The 21,562-nt window shown below is 40.2% G+C and overlaps 1 protein-coding gene across 1 annotated transcript in view; it reads left to right on the plus strand.

Moving 5' to 3' along the window:
- Positions 1 to 13,731: 13,731 nt before the first annotated feature.
- The window catches only part of NOX3 (NADPH oxidase 3), a 57,426-nt gene continuing 49,595 nt past the window's right edge, over positions 13,732 to 21,562 (plus strand). Inside the window, exons 1-4 of the mRNA XM_014846976.2 lie at positions 13,732 to 13,779; positions 14,393 to 14,488; positions 14,601 to 14,711; positions 15,727 to 15,811. Coding sequence (XP_014702462.2) covers positions 13,732 to 13,779; positions 14,393 to 14,488; positions 14,601 to 14,711; positions 15,727 to 15,811 — 340 coding nt within the window. The remainder of the gene's footprint in view (positions 13,780 to 14,392; positions 14,489 to 14,600; positions 14,712 to 15,726; positions 15,812 to 21,562) is intronic.

Here is a 21,562-nt window from a genome sequence, read left to right on the forward strand (position 1 = left end):
CTCTAACCTGTAGGTCTGAAGGTGAGTTTCCGTCCTGGGGGCCTCTCGCCACTACTGCTTTTCATACTTTCTTCATTTGGCTACCTGGAGTTTTCTATTTTTGTCATAAATCTGGTTGCGTATTTCTTAATATTTAAGAATAGTTTAGCTGAATGTAGGGGTGCATATCTCTCTTCAAATCAGTGTTTTCATTTTCTTCAGATCAATAGCCAGAAGTGGAATTGCTGGATTGTATAGCAGTCCTATTTTTAATTATTTGAGGAACCTCTATGCTATTTCCCCTAGTGGCTGCACCAATTTGCTTTCCCACCAACAGTGTACGAGGGTTCCCTTTTCTCCACATCCTTGCCAACACATGCTACTTTGCGTCTTTTTGATAATAGCCATCTTGACAGATGGGAGGTGGTTTTGATTTGCATTTCCCTTATGATTAGTGATGTTGAGCATCCTTCCATGAGCCCGTCCATTTGCGACAACATGGATGGACCTAGAGGGTATTATGCTAAGTGAAGTAAGTCAGACAGAGAAGGACAAATATCAGATGATTTCACTTATATGTGGAATCTAAAAAACAAGACAAACGGACAAGCAAAACTAAACAGAAACAGACTCACGCATACAAGAAACAAACTAGAGGATACCAGACGGGAGAGGGACTAGAGGGCGGGTGAGATAGGTGATGGGATTAAGGAGTACGAACTCCCAGTTACGAAATAAGTCAGTCATGGGAATGTAATGTACAGCAGACGGAACATAGTCAATAATATCGTAATAACTTTGTATGGTGACAGATGGTAACTAGACTTATCATGGAGATCATTTCATAATGTATATAAATCTCAAATCACCATGATGTACAATTGAAACTAATAGGATATTATATGCTAATTATACATCAATTAAAAAAATAGTTTAGTTGGCGTGTCTATGTATTTTAAGTAGCAGTGGAGTTCCCTGCATCTATTAAGGCCACAGCCTTGCCCAGAAGTCTCAGAAATTAAACTTGTACAGATATCTTCACAAGGTCCAGAAAATCCAGGTGAAATCTGGAAGCTTTCTTCATCCAGATATTTCGATTTCTGTAAACACCTGAATAATTGAGTTTTTCACCTGGACACTTGAGTTCCTGCAGAAATACTTCCATTTTGTACCTGTTTCAAAAGGTTTTTAAACATTTAGTCTGTCTTGTAATATTTTGACCTTGAGCATGACCCTTAAGCTCTCGCTGACTCAGTGGATGCTTTATTGTATTCTAGATCATGTGACTTCACCTGATGTGTGAATGTCCTAGCGAAAGCATACTAGACGCTACCAGTTTGAAAGCTTTTTCTCTGGGTGTGCATCAAGTACTTTTCTGGGCACTATCTTTCTCAGTTCATTATTTAGTTAACTATTGTTCTGAAGGAGACCTCACGGCTCCTCAATTGCATCATTTGCGTTTACATTATTAGGGTCCTCAAACTTCGCCCCTATTTCTTCTTAAAAGTTTCATTTTTTAAAAGAGAAGGAATCATATATTTTCAGCACTTTCTACTTCCATGTCTTAAATATATCTTAAGACGATTCCAAAAAGATATTTAAAACTTAAATTTATCCCTTGGCAATTTGATTTAGAGGCTAAGGAGAGCAAAGTTTTACAAATGGAATACTTTTAAATGAATCATAATTAATTAACTATGCAAATATATCAAATAAATTTGGATACATAGATAACTAATTATAGTTCAGAGAGGTTAGAAATTGTAATACTATTTTTTGGCTTGGTTAATATAATATTATAATTGGGGTTGCTTTGATCATGGGGAATGTCAGAGACAATAATTTTTCAAGCTTGGCTGATTTTGAAATCATACAGTTATGAGTATTAACAGCTTAATATAAAATGTGGTACTGTCCACAAGTTAAAAGAAATTATTTTTGTCATAATAAGCGATATTAATTTAATTAGTTGTGTTTACGGTTATATTTTTCATTTGAAAATGAAAGCAGAATGGTAGTTGATAGCTCTAGTTCGTAAAAAAGAGAAAAAAGAATTCTTTGATATTTTAATTCCATAGGAAAAAACTTCTCCCACCTGGTTTTATTATTTCAGATGTCCTAGAGTTTTTAAATGCCCGTTAATTCCTGTACTCATTTGGCAAGTGTCCATATGGGATTTGGCAATGTGTTTGGGGCTTCCCTCCTCGGGTTAACATTCACGTCCACTCTCCTGGTCTATTACAACAGGCTTCTGGCTTCCAGGCTTACTCCTCCAGTCCATCCTCCACCCAGACCCCAAGATCATCTTCCAATACAGCAGTCTGGGGCCTGTATCCCTGTGTTTCACACTTTTGTCTGACTTACCATTCCCTTCAGTGGCAGCTCTAAATGAAGGGCCCATGAGCCCTTTCCAGTCAACAGATGTGCTTCTTGGGCTCATACTGTGAAGTCAGTCCTGTTTTTTGTTTTAATTTAAATTTGCTTCCTAATTTAAACGTAAGGAGGTTTCACATAAAATTCTAGAAATCTAACTTTTCTCCAAAAATTAAAAAGACATGAAAAATTACAAAGATAATGTTGGTCGACATTCCTTCTGGAGCTAAGCAGAGGCTGCCCCTTTGAGATGAGGTCAGTCACAGCAGGCACCTCGGGCCCCTGCCTCACTGACATTAGCTACCTGGAATCTGAGTCTGTCATCCCTGAATGCAGGCTCGGACCCAAATCTATTATTTTTCCTTTAAGCCTGTAGTGGGTTGAACTGTGGCCCCCAAAAGATATGTCCACCCAGAATGACAGAATGTGACCTTATTTGGAATAAGGGCCTTTGCAGATATAATAAAGGTTAAGTATCTGGAGAAGAGAGCATCCTGGATTAGGTTGAACTTTAAATATGACGACCGGTGTAAGAGACAGAACAGGAGAAGACACAGAGAAGAGGCCATGTGGAAATGGAGGCAGAGATTGGAATTATGTAGCCCCAAGCCAAGGAATGCCAAGGGTGCCAGCAGCCGCCAGAAGCTACAAGAGAGGCATGGAAAGGATGCTCCTTCAGAACTTCCAGATGGAACGAGCCGCGCAGACGTACTGCTTTCAGACCTCTAATCTCCAGACCGTGAGACAACAAGTTTCTGTTGTTTGAAGCTGCCAACTTTGCGCTAATTTGTTACAGCTGCCCTGGGAAACTGACAAAGATGGTCAGCGATCCAGCCCTGGCCTGCCTCTCCAGTCTCCTCTCTTGCCTGTCCTGGCTTCACCTTTACCTCCGTGTGCATGCTCGCAGTTCCCTCACATCCATGTGGTTTTGTGACTGTTTTTGCGCCCGCTACTCCCCCTGCCTAGAAAACTCTTATATCTCTTTCTTCCTGGTTGAATTTCAATTCCCTGCTTAAGGCTCGTATCATAGGACAAACTCCTTAAGCAACTCCGCCTCCTCATCTCCCACACTGAGCAGATTGCTGCCCCCTAGTGGCAATACTGTGTCTTGAACTACAACACTCCCTGTTGTCACTTAACCATACCAGGCTGAAATTATTCCAGGGTAGGAAATCTTCCAGAGGAGTTTATATATGAACTAATCCTTTAAGGAAGTTAATGTTATGAGTCATATGATGGTTAATTTCATGTGTCAACTTGACTAAGCTATGTTGCCCTGTTGTTTGGTCAAACACCAGTCTAGATGTTGCTGTGAAGGTATTTCTTAGATGTATTTAACATTTAAATCAGTAGACTTTGAGTAAAGCAGATCACCCTCCATAATATGGTGGGCCTCGTCCAATCAGTTGAAGATATTAAGAGCAAAGACTGAGGTTCTTCAAAGTAGAAAGGATTCTCCTCAAGACTGAAGTGTGGAAAGCCTTCCTGAGTTTCCAGCCTACTGTGTGAAATTTAGACTTAAGACTGCAACGTCAACTCTTGCCTGACTTTCCAGCCTACCTGACAAATTTCAAACTTGCCAGCCCCCACAATCACATGAGACAATTCCTTAAAATAGAGTTGTGTGTGTGTTTGTGTGTATGTCTTATTGATTCTGTTTCTCTGGACATCCCTGAGTAATACAAGGTAGGAAAGAAAAGGAAGGGCATTTCAGGAAGTGGGAACCAAATCCAGACATGCCAGTGGGTTCAGGTGTGGCTGGTTCATAGTGTGAGCTGAAACATGGAAAGAGGTGAAGCTGCAGTGGGAGCTCAGGGCCAGCATCTCCTGGGAGGCATTTCAGACAAACAAGCAGAGTAAAGACATGATTTAGTCTGTGCTTTAGAAAGGTAACTACTCTGATTGCAGAGTTGGGATGGAAATGAAATAACTAACTACAAGGGACATATCAGTTAGGCACTGTTGCAACAATGCAAGTGAAACATAATAAAGGCATAGGGTGAGGCACCTGGAATGGATGGGAGGGGACATGTGAAGATGCAGAGCAGAATCAAGTGATGCAAACCGAAAGCCAACTTGCTGCACTGTAGCTTCTTGAAGTCGATCTGTGTCTTATTCATCTCGGCATCCCAGAGCCTAGCACACCTGGGACACAGCACTCCATAAAGTTTGTTAAATGAGTTAATAAATGGAAGAATACACAGGAAGAGATTAAAGGAAGGATTAAAAATAGCCCTGATGCTTCTGCATCAGAATGCCTATTTTCTTTCTTTCGGTAGCTTTTTGAAGCTCTACGTCCTGTCGCTCATCCTCAAAATCCATACCGTCTAAAAATAATTGGGAACAGTGTGGATTCAGCTTCCCTCAAAACGTCTTCTCCCTTAAGCCTTACCTCCGATTTCGCAGTCCATCCAATCCCTTCTCTTTGTCCATCCTCTGGTTTCCCCTGTATCATTCTGAGCCGTGAGTCTATGAGATGTGATTGATGAGTATGAGGGCATGGTGATGAGAGGGGAGGTCTGGTCTAGTGGAAGAGGAATCAAGGTTGGTTAGAAAAAATATTGTTATCAAACTTGGGAAAAAGTGTATGCATAGGCAAGAGCTACCCATACAGTGTGGAGAGGCATACAGTTACGAAGATTCCAAGAGCACCGATGGGTATTTTGCAGTCATCTGACAAAAGTCAACTGAAGGAAGTTGGGGTTTGACCTAGTGGTTTTGAGAAAAAGCCAAATTGCACATGGCATCACCTTGGTCACCTTAACAACAAATTCTCCTTCTTATGACAATAATATCATACCAAGAAAAGCCCTTGCAAATTAAGCAAATATTAATCATAGGTGGAATAGCATACAACTAAGCCAGCTTCACCTATGGAAATGTGCGGAAAGGCATCCGAAAGGAGTTTGTGCCATTAACACAGAATGAGATAAGGAGGGGGACATTGTAGTTATTCACAAAAAGGATAAAGTGCAAAGGGCAGATGGCTTACTCACAGCCAGTATCAATCAATCAAAGGATGTACAGCCGTGATTTTGGCTCCACTGGCCTCACCTTCTGGAAAGGACTCTGACCTGGAAAATGGAAGCGCCACAGTTAGAAGTTGTAGCCATTGGAGCACCTACAGCTTCAGCTAACATTTATATGAGCTGGGAGGCTGAGGCCACCCGGAGCAGGATGTCGGAGTAGGACGAGGCACCAAAGGCAACAACAGACCAATATACTGATTTTCAACATACTTACAAAAGTTCCTTGTTCCTGTGGAAGATTCATCTTCTAAAAATCACTCTAAGGTGGATTTGGAGCAATTTTTTTTTCTCCTCTTGGCCAAAGGAATTGCTAAAAATATGGCAAGGGCAAAACCAAATTTTAGTTTTAAATTATCTACCAGTAACAAGACATTTCTTCAAGACAATTGTCCTATTGAATTGTATTCTCCCATTGGGCAAACTTATGTTTTACGTCTAACGGTTTCAACTTTGACATAAATTCTACGCTCTCTCAAGAGCTGTGTTGTCAGTGAGGGAGGGCAGAGCAGCAATAGTTGATGGATCCTATCTTTACATGTGACAGAAACAGCTAAATGGCTCCAGTCATTGTGAATAATGTTTTTTCTTTATTGGTTCCAGTTAATCAGCCAGGCCATCATAAAGCGTCTCTAGCTCTGGATGCCAATCAAAACAGAAGCATTCATTCACGTACAGAAAGTCATCATGGGTGGCTTGGGAAGTGCATCTGTACATCTGTCTTAAAAGCAACATGGTCAGACAGACAGACCCCAGGACGGGGGGTCAGGCACAGTGGGCTTGCAGCTCAGCCGTGATATGTACAACTAGGAGATTGTAGGATATTTGCTGAGTTTCTTTGCCTGTTCCTCCTCATCTATAAAACAGATCCTATCCTACCTTCCTCATAGGTCTTTGAGGATTAAACATCATAACTTATTAAATGTCTGGCACATGGAAGGCCCTCCAGAAATATCCACTCTCCAGGTTTGTGGAGAGTGATTACTTTCTCCCTATTAGCACTTCCGGGCCCCATCGTGTAGGACACAGGCTCCTGGAGTAGGCTCTTTTTCTTTTTTTTTAAAGATTGGCAACTGTTCTAACAGCTGTTGCCAGTCTTCTTTTTTTTTTCTTTCTGCTTTTCCTCCCCAAACCCCCCCAATACATAGTTGCACATTTTAGTTGTGGGTCCTTCTAGTTGTGGCATGTGAGACGCTGCCTCAACAAGGCCTGATGAGCGGTGCCATGTCTGTGCCCAGGATCCGAACCAGCAAAACCCTGGGCTGCCGAAGCAGAGCACACGAACTCAACCACTCGGTCACGGGGCCGGCCCCTGGAGTAAGCTCTTATGGGATGCTTTTTAATGATTCTTTCATCTCTCTCCACCATAGATGACAGACAGAGGTGTAGTGAGTGACGTAATGGAATAGCCAGAAGACTCGAACACCTGGGTTCTAGTCCTGTTTCCTCACCAGCCAGCAATATGACTTTAAACTAGTCCCTAACCTCCCATCTCTGTTTTCTCCACTGTAAAATGAGCATATTGCCCTAAATGATCCCAAGCGTTTCCCTCAGTTCTTCAGTATTTTAATTCTAGGCAATTTTGATTCAAAGTGTGAGGCTCTGCAAACCATCTCTTTAAAAAAGTATTACTGAGTCTTTTTGTGTGTGCATGTCCTGTTTTGTTGGATGATGGCTATGATGATGACCGTGGATAGGTCTGTCCCATTTTGCCTGTTTCTTGGTTAGGGCTTATCGAATGCTCACAGAAACCGTGTTATGGTACCAAGCAAACAAACTTTCTTTCTGTGCTTACAATTCTTTCTTCTATTTTCCATTTTTTTGAACTTTGTATTGTTTTGGTTCAGCTTATGAATGGCCCTTTGTCAACAAAAGGAATTTCAAAGTTGTAATAATGCAAATATTGATAGTTGAGCAGAATAACAACAGACTGCACGTGAGATGACAAATGAAGAGCGAAGCATTTCATCCTAGAAGAGAGATACCCTTGAACCTGTTGAGTGACATTGACATCCTTCAGGGCAAAAGTGCAATGTTTTCTCCAGCTGACATTTTCCTATCTGATGTTTTATTTAAAAAAATACTAAACCTTTGTTTGGTCTCTCTGCTCTTTTTTGAACTCTCATCAAACAGTCCCACAGTTTGGCAAACTCCCTTCAAAGTAAACTTTCCAGCTTATCTAAATGGTTCTTGAAAACAGAATATTTCAATAGATGTTCATTTGCTTTCTTATTTGCTACCAGAAAATTCATGGCCATTGCAAGGAATATTTATTTATAGGAAGCTTGTTTTACGCTGTCTCCCCCCTCCCCTGTCTATTAAATCGAATGGCTGTAAGTCATTTCTTGACTCCCCAGCAGCTTCCCCTGCGGCTCACAGGGCGCTCGTGAGCGAGCAGTGTGCAAGAGCAGCGGGAGAAGATCGCTTGGAAGTGCTCTCCCCATCACAAATATGTGTCTTCAATATTTAGTTGTTGTGGCAGGAAAACGGCAACAAATACATGAACTGTAAACCATCTGGCTTGAAATATGTTCAAATATGAATGTTCATCTTGAAAAATGAAATCTATGGAATTCTGGCATCCACTTTGACTTCTGAGAGATGAACAGCTTGGATATGCAAAGAAGGGATTTCTAGACTAGCCTTCGTAAACTTTAAATTTTCCTGAACTCAGAAGTTAAGTGATTCACTGCCGAGACAGGAAAACTGCCCTGGCACTTCTAAACTTTGAGGGAAAATGTGGACTGCTTGACAATCCTGCGACCCTCTGTGGAGAGATTTGTCTAGAATTATCTGATGTGATAAGAAGCAGAGACACGAATGTGGTTCTGTGTTTATTATTTAACATTTAGTAGTTCCAGGGTGTGCTGGACACAATATAAAACATGTAAAAAGCATGATGATTCTGGCTTTCACCAGATTCCTAAACCAAAAAGTTAAAACTAGCAAAACAGGAAAGTTTGAACTGTGCCACCTAGTTTGGGATAAGAAATGATGAGTCAGTCATCCTGCTCTCTTTGAAACTAAGATCCTCAAGTGATGCAGCGTCAGTGTCCTAGAAAGCAGCTCTCCAAATGACTTTGAGAAAGGTTTTGGCGACTTGATAAATGTAAAGAAGAAACGTGTTGCAAAAGCATGTGAGCAATGAGGACGATGAAGGCAGGAGAGAAAACCGAACGAGGCAGAGCTGGGCTCAGCAGCTGGGCTTAGCAGACCAGACCAGAACTGCCCAGAGGACAGGGTTGAGGCCAGGAGCCTCTTGCTTGCTGTTTGATGTTTTGGGAGCTTATTAAAGGGACCCTTTGAGAACCACAGAAATTCAAACTTCTTTTCCTCCTTCTCTCCTCCACACTATATACTTTTTGATGAACTCCAGCTCAATCCACCTCCTCTGAGGAATTCTCCCTAAAGCAAATCCCACATCTGGATCTCTTTGTGCTTCAGTCCCCAGGGGGACAATCTCTGCCGCTCCATGATGCACTCACCTTTAAAGAATTCTTTAGTTGTTGCACGTGTACCTGCTGCCTCCCTGCTACATTGTAAGCTTCTAAATAATGGAATCCAGACCTCCATCTGATATCCACTGTGCCTAGCCTCATGTGATGCTTGCAGTGGTCTCAGTAAATATACACTTGAAATTATGAAAGTTGAATAAATGAAAGAATTATGCCAGAGGTGGGAAAAAGCTTGAACCAGATGTTAACTAAGTTTGTGATACAATCCATTTTAAAATGTTAAGAGAGCACAATGTTTTCTTAGACAATACATTTAATTCAGTAAAAGGTAGGATATCAGTGATATACATCACTAAATTTTATTTTAAAATCAGATATATTTTAATGTATGAACTTTAACTTTTTTCTTTTATTCTGCTTTTCCTTTAAAAAATGGAACTTGGAGCTCGCCCAGTGGTGTAGTGGTTAAGTTTGCACACTCCACTTCGGCGGCCTGGGGTTCACAGGTTCAGATCCCGGGTGCAGACCTATGCACGGCTCATTAAGCTATGCTGTGACTGCATCCCTCATAAAATAGAGGAAGATTGGCACAGATGTTAGCTCAGCCACAATCTTCCTCAAGCAAAAAGAGGAAGATTAGCAACAGATGTTAGCTCAGGGCCAATCTTCCTCACACACACACACACACACAAAAGAATGAATGGAATTTATCCAACATATGATTTATCTAATATAATTATCACAACAAATGCTCCTTAAAATAGCCATGTAAAGATTTGAGATGATATGTGCTTGTATTTTTTCTTTATTTTTTGTCATCTCTTTTTACTTTAATGCTTAGATGTTTAAAAATGCTCTTAGGAAAGGCAAAAACATGTTTAATGCTTAAAAGAGGAAAACTTGGTGATGCTATTTTTATACTGTATGAACTTTGCTATATCTGCAGGGAACTTAGATTTTAGTATGCAGCAGCAAAAGCTACTGGATGATCAATCTTGCCCTTGAGGATCAAAGTGTTGCTTTGTTGGGTCAACTGTTCAACGAAGAAACTAAAAAGAACTAAAAATATAGGAGAGCATATCCAGTTCAGGAATGTGGTGTGGGCAATGCAGAGTTTTTCATATACACAAGCAATTAACCTGTCTTTGTAAACATATTTGTTCTACTTCCCTCCTACTTTGTCCATTATAGAAAGTTTGTTATTGGTGATCTTTATCAGGGAAAAAACCCTACATCATCTTTTGTGGTGGGCTGGAAGAGCCAATGAGTATATCCGTTTAATTAGAAAGACTGTATCCACCTTGGAAACAGGCAATGCAAATTTCACTTCCTTTGTTTTGAGAAATGAAATGGGTACTATATATTAGCGATGAAAACAATTAGATGAGAATAGATCAATTCTGAGCATTCATATCATTTTAGTAAATTTTGTACAATTCCTCTCTCCTTAGATGCAACTCCATTCACTTGGCCCCAATTCTTGGGAAATGATTCAGATAGTCTTGATTTAAATTGTGATCTGTGCAGATTCCTTCATTGAAGTAAAAACTGAGGCAGACATTTGAGGCATGATAGGCATTCCGGAACTTTCACCAGGTAAATTAAAAAATAATGAAAGCAGCCACAATGTCTTATTAATCAAAACTGAGAGCTCCCGGGAAGGAGCCCAGAGGTTCAACTGAGTTGGTCTTGGGTGTCTGGTATAAGACAGAGCATCCTGGGCCTTGTGAAGTCTGATTCCAGTATTGTGCATCAGCCAGTGGTGTCATCAGATTATTTGCAAACATGAAACTAGAAAAGTTGAGAAGAAAAAGTATGTCCATCAATTGCACAAAATGGTTGAGCTCTGAATGAATTTGAATAGAATTTGAAATTCACCTTTTTTTTTGAGTAAACTAAATATCATGGCAAGTTCTACAAAAGTAAAATCTATGAAGAATAATGCTGAAGTTAAGTCCTGAGTTACAATTTCCTAACACAGCCATGAACCATATTCGTACACTATAAATGAATAATAGCTACCCGTTAACACAATGTACACTTACGTACTCAAAATAAGGAATAAACACACCACATTTTAAAAATAAGAGTGGAGCATGCCAAGATGTGTTTTTAAACCTAAACCTTTACGTTTTATTTTTGCTGTAGCACTAGAAATATTCTAAGCAATTAAGAAAAAAAATGTGACCACACATTATTATTCAGCAATATATGCCTCTCATTTGTAACACTGTATGAAGAGTACAGAAGGCTAGAAAACATTCCAGCTCACACTCATTGGATCTAAAATAGACAAGATACTATAAAATTCTAGATGTATTCTCTCTGTATTAATTTTTATAACCCAACTGAATAAGGCCTCTAAGATATGTAAATCCTATACACTTCAGAAATAACAAATCATTCATCATAGAAGATTATTGGCTTAAAGAAATGAATATGAAGACTTTACATCTTTATATTGCTCACTGTTAAAGAAGCTACTACAGATATTTCGCTAACTGCACTCTGACCTCAGGTTAAAGCTGCCAGAATACCTGTACTTTTATATATTTCTAGAGCGGAAAATTTCTTTAAAATGATGTCTTTTTCTAAAGAGAAGCAAATTTGCTAAATTTTCACTGGCAGGTCTAAGACCTCTCCGGAAGAGGCATCATCATGCACATGTGTGAGTCTGTGTGTGTGTGTAAGTATGTGGATGTATGCATGTGCGTTAGGGGAACCGAAGGTGGGGGAGGAACGGGGTTGGCTTATGAGGTAGATATTATAATTAGCCCCATTAAACAAATGTGAAAACTCAGGCTAAAAGAGCTAACACGGTCAGGGCTAGATAACAAGTAGAAAGCTCGCCCATTCATCAAAATGCTTAACCCGCGATACCAAAGTTCAAGATGTTTAGAAATACAGGTGTTTTAGGGGCTGGCCCCGTGGCCGAGTGGTTAAGTTCGCGCGCTCCGCTGCAGGCGGCCCAGTGTTTCGTTAGTTCGAATCCTGGGCGCGGACATGGCACTGCTCATCGGACCACGCTGAGGCAGCGTCCCACATGCCACAACTAGAAGGACCCACAACAAAGAATATACAACTATGTACCAGGGGGCTTTGGGGAGAAAAAGGAAAAAATAAAATCTTTAAAAAAAAAAAAAAAAGAAAGAAATACAGGTGTTTTAAAACGTACCTGGAATTTGTTTTAATCAAGTACAGTAAGGTGACAGACATTGGGACATCTGCCTTGAAAGAAGAGTTGACTACCTATAGTTCCCCAAAGAGGGGGCACACCATACCACACACAGGGCCACATAGGGAAACACCAGGTCACTCAAGAGGCAGAAGGAGCAAGGGAGAGAACATGGATCAGAGACTTTATTGTGGTTTTTGCACGAAGGAATGAGCTAGACAGTGTGGGAAAGCTGAGCAAGCTTAGACTGGATAGTTTGAACAATTTCAATAATAGGATAACTTATTCATTTTTTCATAATTCAATGGTATCATTAAGATAACATACTTAATCATATATAACAACATATTTATCTGTAATTAATAAATTAAATTAATTCCTATAACTTTAACGTGTCCAATTTATAGGAATGAAATTGATATCTGCGTATTAAGGACATTTGATGCACAAACCCATGTACTAGCATTTCATAAAAGGCACAGTATAAGGGCGTGGTTAAAGCTGAAGATACTCCAGCCAGAGAGAACTGGATTCAAGTCCCAGCTGGTCCTACTGTAAGTTACTTCTTTGGGCTTGTTTCCACATTTGTGTAATGGGGCTTATAAAACCAACCTCATAAAGTCAGCATATGATTTAATTGAACAATACTTAAAAAGCTCTTAACCTAGTGCCTGGATCATTTATTTAGCATTTAGGATTATTATTATTATATAGGTCAATGAATAGCCAATTATTTTTCTTACCAGGTTTTTAAAATCTTTAAATTCTTTTAAGACAGATAAGTAGGTTCACCATATGATGACACAGAAAACTTCGGCAGTTATTCAACTGATTCAAATCTCCTATTTTCATCTTAATTGTCTGAAAATTTTAAATGAAATTCTCAGGACAGGACTAGCCAGAAATTGCTTCACTTGGGACAACTTCGCCTACCAGAGTGGTCATAGTCATTGTACTTAACAACTATGGCTTAGACAAAATGGGAGTACGGCCAGGCTCATGCACAGCCACTCCTGGGATCCCTAAGTGTAAAAGGATATTCTCATTTGCCTCATGGGTGCACCTAGTGGGATTAGGAAAAAAATAGGATTTATTTCATCTATCCCACAAAAATAACCTGCTGCATTCTGTGCAGTCATATTTTTAGATTTATGAGCATTCTCCTTTATGTGATTTTTCTCTTTTCTTTGACATCTTCTGAAAGATTGTTTAGTTCATATTTCTTTACCCACCATTCTATATCTTTAAAGAGACTTCTTTTAAAGAGAGGAAAAGGAAATAAAGAAGAGAAAATAAACAAAGTAGAGAAAGCTCAAGAGAAGTGTTTTGCTGGATCCAACCTTCAGCAATTAGGTTATTTCTCAAATTTACATAAAGACTTATTATCATCTTGACTGCAATCATCTAGAAAATGAATGGAGTATAAAGTACATGAGGAGAATTTAATAAAACAAGCTTTCTTTTCTTATGAAATCTTTGAAGAAAGGAATCATTAGACAGAGACGTGCCTTGTATTCACCCAGGTCATGAGGCATGTCAGCTTGGTGATGTGCCGCTGGGAAGAAGTCCTTAATTAGAAATTCCTCGAGAGCTGCTCCCAGTAGGTGCTTCCACCAACAAAAAGACAACATAATTTACCAGGCAAGCCCTTACTCAGAACACAACATCCAGGCTCAGGTGAATGAAAGAAATAATTTGACGACAGCAAAAGGGCAAAGCTATCATGATGGGATGCTGGATTTTCAATGAGAGTCTCTCCATCATATTAGTAGTAAGTATCATTTTTGTTATTCAACTTTAAATAAATATATATATTAAATAGTCTTTGATTTTTAGGATAATTTGTACAGGCATACTAAATAGCTTGAAGTATTACACTGGTTAAAAGACTAAAACTTGTTAGAAAACATTCAGTAGATATATTTAATTTACCTTTACAGAATGATGCAAAGTTGTTTTCCGATTGAGTTCATTTTTAATTATTTTTAAAGTCAAGTAGTTTGTTTTTGCATAATGTATGAATGTTTTTCTAAATCAAATGAAGTCTTTGAATTAGACTCTGAAATTGGAATTTTTCTAGAGCACTCTCTGAGTTGCTTTTAAAGATTTCCTCCTTCTTGACATCATTGACTTAAAACGTTATAGTAACGTTGATTAGGAAGGTTATGTACTCTTCACTAAATTCCTTAAAGTATAAAGTTAGCAACAATTTCTTACCATTATAATCACTGTTAAAAACTAATCTATGAGAAATATGTATATGGAATAATTCTGATTAATATTGAGAAGCTCTTCATTTCACTTTGAAAGAGGAACCCCAAGTGATTTTGAACAGAAGAAAAGTGGAAGGTTGTATTGATGGGTCTCTTTTCATTCTGCTCTAGATCTCCTGGCTGGGCGTGAATTTATATCTGTTTATCGACACCTTCTGTTGGTACGAAGAGGAAGAGTCTTTCCTTTACACACGAGTTATTCTGGGTGTAAGTAATGTTGGTGACTACGCATTATGATTTCAAAAAACAAAATGCATTTATTTTCCCCAGCTTCCTTATTGTCACTGTATCTCTTTCTCATGTCTTTATATATGGGCAGTCAACACTGGCTTGGGCACGAGCTTCTGCTGTATGCCTGAATTTCAACTGCATGCTAATTCTATTACCAATCAGCCGAAACCTTATTTCATTCATCAGAGGGACAAGCATCGTAAGTACTAAAATATTTGGAATAATTTCAGTCGTTATGACTTACTAATATAAGTGCCATGGAAAACAGAGAAGTACTTTATATGAAATTCCCAATAATCCCATTTAGATTGAGGTTTGTTTCTTGGTCAGAGAGAACACAATGTCTAACACTGAAAATCAGAAATCGGTACATCTGATATGACTTTTGCTTTTGCCATTGACTCCCTACCTGACAGTGGACTCATTACTCAAGTTTTCACTGATGCACTGACTCCATCTGGAAAGTAAGTCTAGTAAAATTGACCTGACTCGTAAAGATGGAAGTATTGGAACAGCTTGGACTATTACCATTTCTGATTGAAAAGAGACAAATAAGCAAATGAGCCAAATGCCACTGAGGAAACATCTCTCTGAGTTCTCAGCCCCAAAAAGCACAATCATAATACGCAGAATTTACTATGTAGATTTTAACCGCTAGCAGACATAATGGGACATTTCCTAACTATATTGATTTCACTGTGTTGGATATTTCCCTGTGTTTCCTGCTAAATGGAAAAACATGTTGTACAGAAAAATGAGACCTTCACTAACCCTTAGTAGATGAAATAATTTATTTTATAATCATTATCATAATTTTATGAATATTTAGATATAGATGAAAATAGTGCCTGTCTCTGTGCAATAAGGAATAATTTATTGACTACTTAAACCACATCGATGAGGATGATGGCTATCATCTTCCTTTTCCGAATAAGCTGAGGCATGGATATTACCAGGTTTATTCTAGAGTTTTGACTTATAGCCAGGGAAACTACTAATTCAATCACATTTATTGAGTTGAAATTTCAGCAAAGCCAGTAAGAATCATTTGATTTTGCCTGTTGGACTAATTGATGGTCACTCATTTTTGTGTCATGTAGCCCCAGCTTCAGCAATTGAGAGGCAGAATCTGAGTGCTGTTCTCTTAACTCTTAAGACACTGTCACAACTATGGTTTTTCACTTTTAAAAAGACTTTTGTTTTTGATACTCTAGTGCTGTAGAGGACCATGGAGAAGGCAATTAGACAAAAACCTCAAATTCCACAAACTGGTCGCCTATGGGATAGCTGTTAATGCAAGTAAGTGCTTATTGTTAATTGCCTGATGGATTTTACAATACCTAATGTTTAACTTTATAGTTCTGCTTATTCCCCTCAACAAAAGGCTCAACCTTAGGTTAAAGAAAGCTTTGTCTTCCATCTGACCATATAAACCTTATATAAGTGGATTTTTAAATTTCTAATTTATACTCACACAATTTTCCCTACCAAGCCTTCAATTTGAACCCTGTGTTATTCAATATAATTCCCATCGAAATAAAATTGACCTATATTCAAAATCTCATTCATGGTGGTAGGAAAATGATTATCGAAGGGTGTGATGGGCAGTAAAAAGAAAAAGGAAAAGCAAGACGATGTGGACAAAGCTCTGGAGAGTATTGAGCTGGTGGATATGAAAGGATCTTGAAAAGATACGAAGCTTTATAGGCATATAAAGTGTTACTGCTATTTCTTGAATTAGAAAACAAGAGAAATCAAGAGAAAGGCACCAGAAATTAGCATCCAAGGGAAAGGTTAGACTTCGGTAAAATAGAAAAGAAGAAGGGCAATATCCAACTGGCTTGTGGTTTTGTTGGACAACAAATACGTTGAAATAAAAGGTTATCTGAACGATAAACAGTTATGATTTGAGGCTGTTTCCTTCAAACTAATTTAACTATAAAATGTTTTCCTCATTTGTTTTTATCCTCTCATGCATAAAAAAGAGCAGAGCGAAAAGAACACTCAAAACAAATATGGATTTAATTAAGCAACAAGACATGACAGACGGGGCCCGAGTGCCAATTAACACAACTCTGGGTGTGTGGTGAGACTGGCGGGAGATTTCCCCATCAATTGTCTTCAACGCCAGATTAAACCAACCCAGGAAATGTTTGCAAAAGGTCTTTGTAGTTTGTTAAGAGACAAGGGTAAAAGGACATCATGTCCTAAAGAAAAGCAGCTAAGGGATGGAGGGCAAAGACCAAGGCCAATTCATCTTTGCATTCCAAGGCCTACAATGGTGCTGAGCACACACAGGCACCAATAACCTTTGATGAATGAGTGAATGCATGAAGGAATGAAGACTCAAGGAAGCAGATTTCAGCTCAGAAATCACAGTCTTTTCCAGACCTTGAAAATTATCTAAAGTTAGAATGATTGTCCCTGAGGGTGCTGGGTTCCCCCTCATGGGGGGCGTCCACATGTTATGGGTGGTGTCTAGATTGCTCCTTGGAAGGCTATTCAGAGAACGGAATTTAAGACCTCTTTGGGCTTCCTTTAAAGTCTTAAGAATCTTGGGGCTGGCCTGATGGCGTAGTAGTTAGGTTGGTACGCTCTGCTTCAGGGGCCCAGGGTTCACGGGTGCGGATGATCTCAGGCATGAACCTACACGCCTCTCATCAAGCCATGCTGTCGGGGTGTCCCACATACAAAATAGAGGAAGATTGCCACAGATGATATCTCAGTGACAATCTGCCTCCAGCAAAAAGAAATGTTAGCTCAGAGCTAATCTTCCTCACACACACACACAAAAATCTTAAGAATCCTTAATTCTTGCATTAAAAGAGGAGATATGGGGCAAGTCCAGTGGCGTAGTGGTTAAGTTCACTCACTCCACTTTGGCAACTTAGGGATCCCTGGGTTCAGATCCTGGGTGTAGACCTACACACTGCTCATCAAGCCAAGATGTGGCAGAATCCCACTCACGAAAAATAGGGGAAGATTGGCACAGATGTTAGCTCAGGGCCAATCTTCATCACCAGAAAAAAAAAAAGAGAGAGAGAGAGGAGATAAAACACAATAAAATGGCAGGAAGAATATTATCACCATGCAATAGCTTCAAGGCGAATTGGACTCTAAGAGAAAGTTATAAAGATATTATAGAGAAAAGGTACCCAAAAAAACCCCACAGTATCAAAACACATCAGAATAGGAAGCAAAGAATAAAGGAAAATATGTGTTAGGAAATAATTTTCTCCTTAAACCTTTGGGTATGTATACTTCTCCATGTGTGATAATATACTGATAGCGTAAATGCATCAGTAATATGTGTTGAATGTCTCCCATGTGCAAGATACTCTGGTAAGAACTATAACCTTCTGAAACCAGTGTGGTCAGTACTGCTTTCAGAATGGAGTATAATTTAGTAGGGGCAGCAGTGGACTAGCATCAGATGACCAAGTTATTCGGTATCCCTGCAACAGTAGATTGGTTGTGTGATCTCAGATAAGTTCCTTATGCCCTTCCCTCTGTGGAGTTAAAAGAACAATAATGCAATCTTTTCATCTCTGTGAGATGTGCAGACTAGTCATCAGGAGCGGCCATCTTGGAAACCTACAAGGTCATTCACTTGCTGCTATGGCAAAGAATCAAGTCTAAGTTTCCCACGGCGGGAAGGCTCCACTCACTGAGCCCTACCCACCACTCCAGTCTCATCTCTTGTCACACCTCCTTGCTTCTCCCCTCTGCAGTGACACTGCTGGCAGTCCCTGAGCAGTCTATGCCTTTGTTCTTGTTACTCCCTTTGTCTCAAATGTTCTGCCTCTCCTTCTTCGTTGGATGAGATGTCACCACATTCAGGACTCCTTGCCTGGCCTGCCTCCTTCTGAACCACGAGGTCTGGGCTGTTAGTCCACCTCACCTGCGGGCCTCCGTCACACCTCCTACCACATAGTGAAACTTCTCAGACCCTGATGGCCTCAAGGGCTGAGACTGTGCCTTAGGCATCTTGGCTTTCCTGGCCCCTGGCACATAACAGGTCCTCAACAAACTTGGTCAAACCTGAGGATGAGTAGGAGTTGACCAGCAGGCAACAGAGGTTGAAGGAATTCCTGGGAAACACACCAGACATGACAGCGCTAGAGTCATTCATGGGACCAGGGACAGTTCAGGGTCCAGGAAACCTAGAAGGTGGGCAGTGAAGAGATTCAAAATGATGCCAGTCATCCAAGACAATAAATTCACATTCTGCTGCAACAAGAAGAAGCCGGATGCTCTTTCTCCCTCTTCCCCTCACAAATCCCTGGCGAGAATCAAGTATTCCGGCCCCCTTCTGCTTGAATACCCGCTGCTTTGCCAGGCTCCCAAGCATCTCCTGGGGCTCCTGAGCAGGGTCAGGCTGCCTTTGAGAGCAAAGTGCTCCTCATCTCCCACCGCCATGGCAACCAGCAGCGCTTCAGTTGTTACATTCTGGGCAAAGGCAGGAGGGTGGGGAGAAAGCTCTTTGCTTCTCCAGAGTCCTGACAAAGCAATTATTACATTTCACGTTAACTAAGAAATGCGGCTGGCAACTGCGCTTTTAGGGAAAAAAAAAATGCTAAGCCCTGGTTTCACAGATATACCTTTGCTTTTCACATTTTGTCCTTCTGGTGTATTCACTTGGGAGCAGCTGAAAATGTCCCCATGCTTATTTTATTAGCATCGCCCATTATGCTGCTTTTCAAATAGCCGACTGGCTTAATAGAGGTGTGTAACCTTGGAAGAAGTACATCCACATCGAAGTTTGCGTGCCAGCCTCTAATTTCTCATCCGTTCCCCTATAAGTTGAACTGCAGGCTTTAATTGGTCAAATCATTAAAGGATGTAATTAGAGCCTGGTGGAAGCAGGCTGGAGAGGAGGAGGGAAGAGGCAAACAATGGTATCTATAATCAAGGGCATCACCGAAAATGCAGCGACAGGAACTCTTCTTCTCTTGGCTTCCTGCCTTCCTGCTTGCCTGCCGATGATAAGAGCTGCTGGAGCATGCTTCAACCACTAATAAATCATTTTCAGGGACCTGTAACCCCACTGGTATAAAAATCATAGTTTCACACCCTCTCTTTTCTTATTAATGTGGATCTTTCTGGACTGTCTGGTTCACAGTAGACCTTGAAGACCCTTCCAATTGAGTGGTGGTACTTTGAGCTGAGCTTCCTTCAAAGGGGGCTGTAAATAGTGACCCAGGCATCTCTCTCCAGCAAATTCTGCAGCTTGCATCTGCTGGGTTCCGGGGATGTACAATTACCTATGTGCTGCTCCTGATGAGTTGGTAAAATTAGTTTACAAATGTCAGTAAACATAACAGGGACAGGTTGAGAGAAACAAGCTCAGAACAAGAGTCCTGGGGGAAAAAATTGGAGTCCCCATGGTGGAGGATAGCCCCTGATCCCTAAAGAATTGCCACTAAACCAGTTCTGCCTGAGGCACGGGGACCTCAAAAGGAGGCTTTATCCCCAGTCCTGCCTAACACAATTTAATGCAATTTACAAATGAGCAGCATGCACAGGGCGCCATAGTCAACACGCATTCCTGCAGAAATCAGACCACAAGTTTGAAAGTTTGGAGCCATATTCTGGCTGCAGAAGCACAGCCAGGATTTGCTCCTGGATCCTTATTTCCAAAGACTGCTTAATTAGGAGGTGACTAACTCCAAAATGACTGTTATCACTGACAGGCAGGCAGAAAGATAGCAAGAACTGACCACACTTCCAAGATTCTCCCTCAATTATGCTTCCTTTGATCTCCTGAAAAATAAAAAGAAGGAAAGAAGGAAGGGAAAGGAACTTTCTCAGGGCAACTGGCTCTAATTGCAGCCTTTATGATTTTTCTTTTGTTCCCTCTTCAATAAAAGCTCCTTATTTGAACTCAGAAGTTCACACACCAATTAAATGTGCATTTGTAGTGTTTCCAAGATCGCTGCTCTCTTTTAACTGTACAAGGACTTTGGTGAGAAAATAAAATTGTGGAAAGACCCAGTTTTAGCATCTTTAGCCTGGCACATTTGGGTGGGTTCTGGAAATGTGTGTCTTTGGGCAGAAATTCCACAAAGGCACCTTGAAGAGCACACCTGTGAAGTTAACAGTACTGGATTTGCCGCAAAACTTAAAAAAGCCCCTTTAAGCCGGTGTTGATTTTGAAAACATATTAAAACATGAGTTTCATGTTTGCGTTACTTTCATATTAGGTTACAGATCCCTTTCAGATGATAAATGTTCCCTGTTAATTTCAGATGGAGACACAGGAGCCAGACAGCTGGAAGGGAGATTAGCTATCTCTCAGTTTAGTCCCACCCACCCATTTTATAGATGAAAAAAACAGAGGCTGAAAGAACTGAGGTAACTGAAGGGTAACCTCTTCAGTCTTCTTTCTGCTCCATGCCAGTATCCAATCTAATAACATGAGGTGATATCAATGACTAAGAGAGAGAAAAATAAAACCAGAACACTCTTGTTTGTTTTTTTTTTTAAAGATTGGCACCTGAGCTAACAACTGTTGCCATTCTTCTTTTTTTTTCCCTGCTTTTTTCTCCCCAAATCCCCCCAGTACATAGTTGTATATTCTAGCTGTGGGTCCTTCTACTCGTGGCACGTGGGACGCCTCCTCAACATGGCCTAATGAGCGGTGCCATGTCCGTGCCTGAGATCCGAACCCTGGGCCGCCGAAGTGGAGCGCCTAAACTTAACCACTCGGCCACAGGGCCGGCCCCAACCACATCACTATTCTATTACATACTTGAAGCAGCTGTCGCTGTAAACGTAAATAGCATGGCTATTCATATTAAAATAACTAAAATGTAGGCAGGGAAAAATGGAAAATGTAATATCTGAAAAGGAACACAATCAATATCTCCCCTGGTATCTGTCAAGTACCAACAGCCTATATTTGGTAGCTGGGGTAATTTTAGTTCAAGTCAAGATCACAATAAAATTAGGGTCTGATCTAAGAGGAAATAAAATGTTTAGACAAACATTTCTCTCTGAGAATCCCTGAGATAAATAAAATAAGATATTCCACTTTTTATCTCCTCCTCG

The sequence above is a fragment of the Equus asinus genome, chromosome 1 (assembly GCF_041296235.1).
Source record: "Equus asinus isolate D_3611 breed Donkey chromosome 1, EquAss-T2T_v2, whole genome shotgun sequence".
Classification (NCBI taxonomy): domain Eukaryota; kingdom Metazoa; phylum Chordata; class Mammalia; order Perissodactyla; family Equidae; genus Equus; species Equus asinus.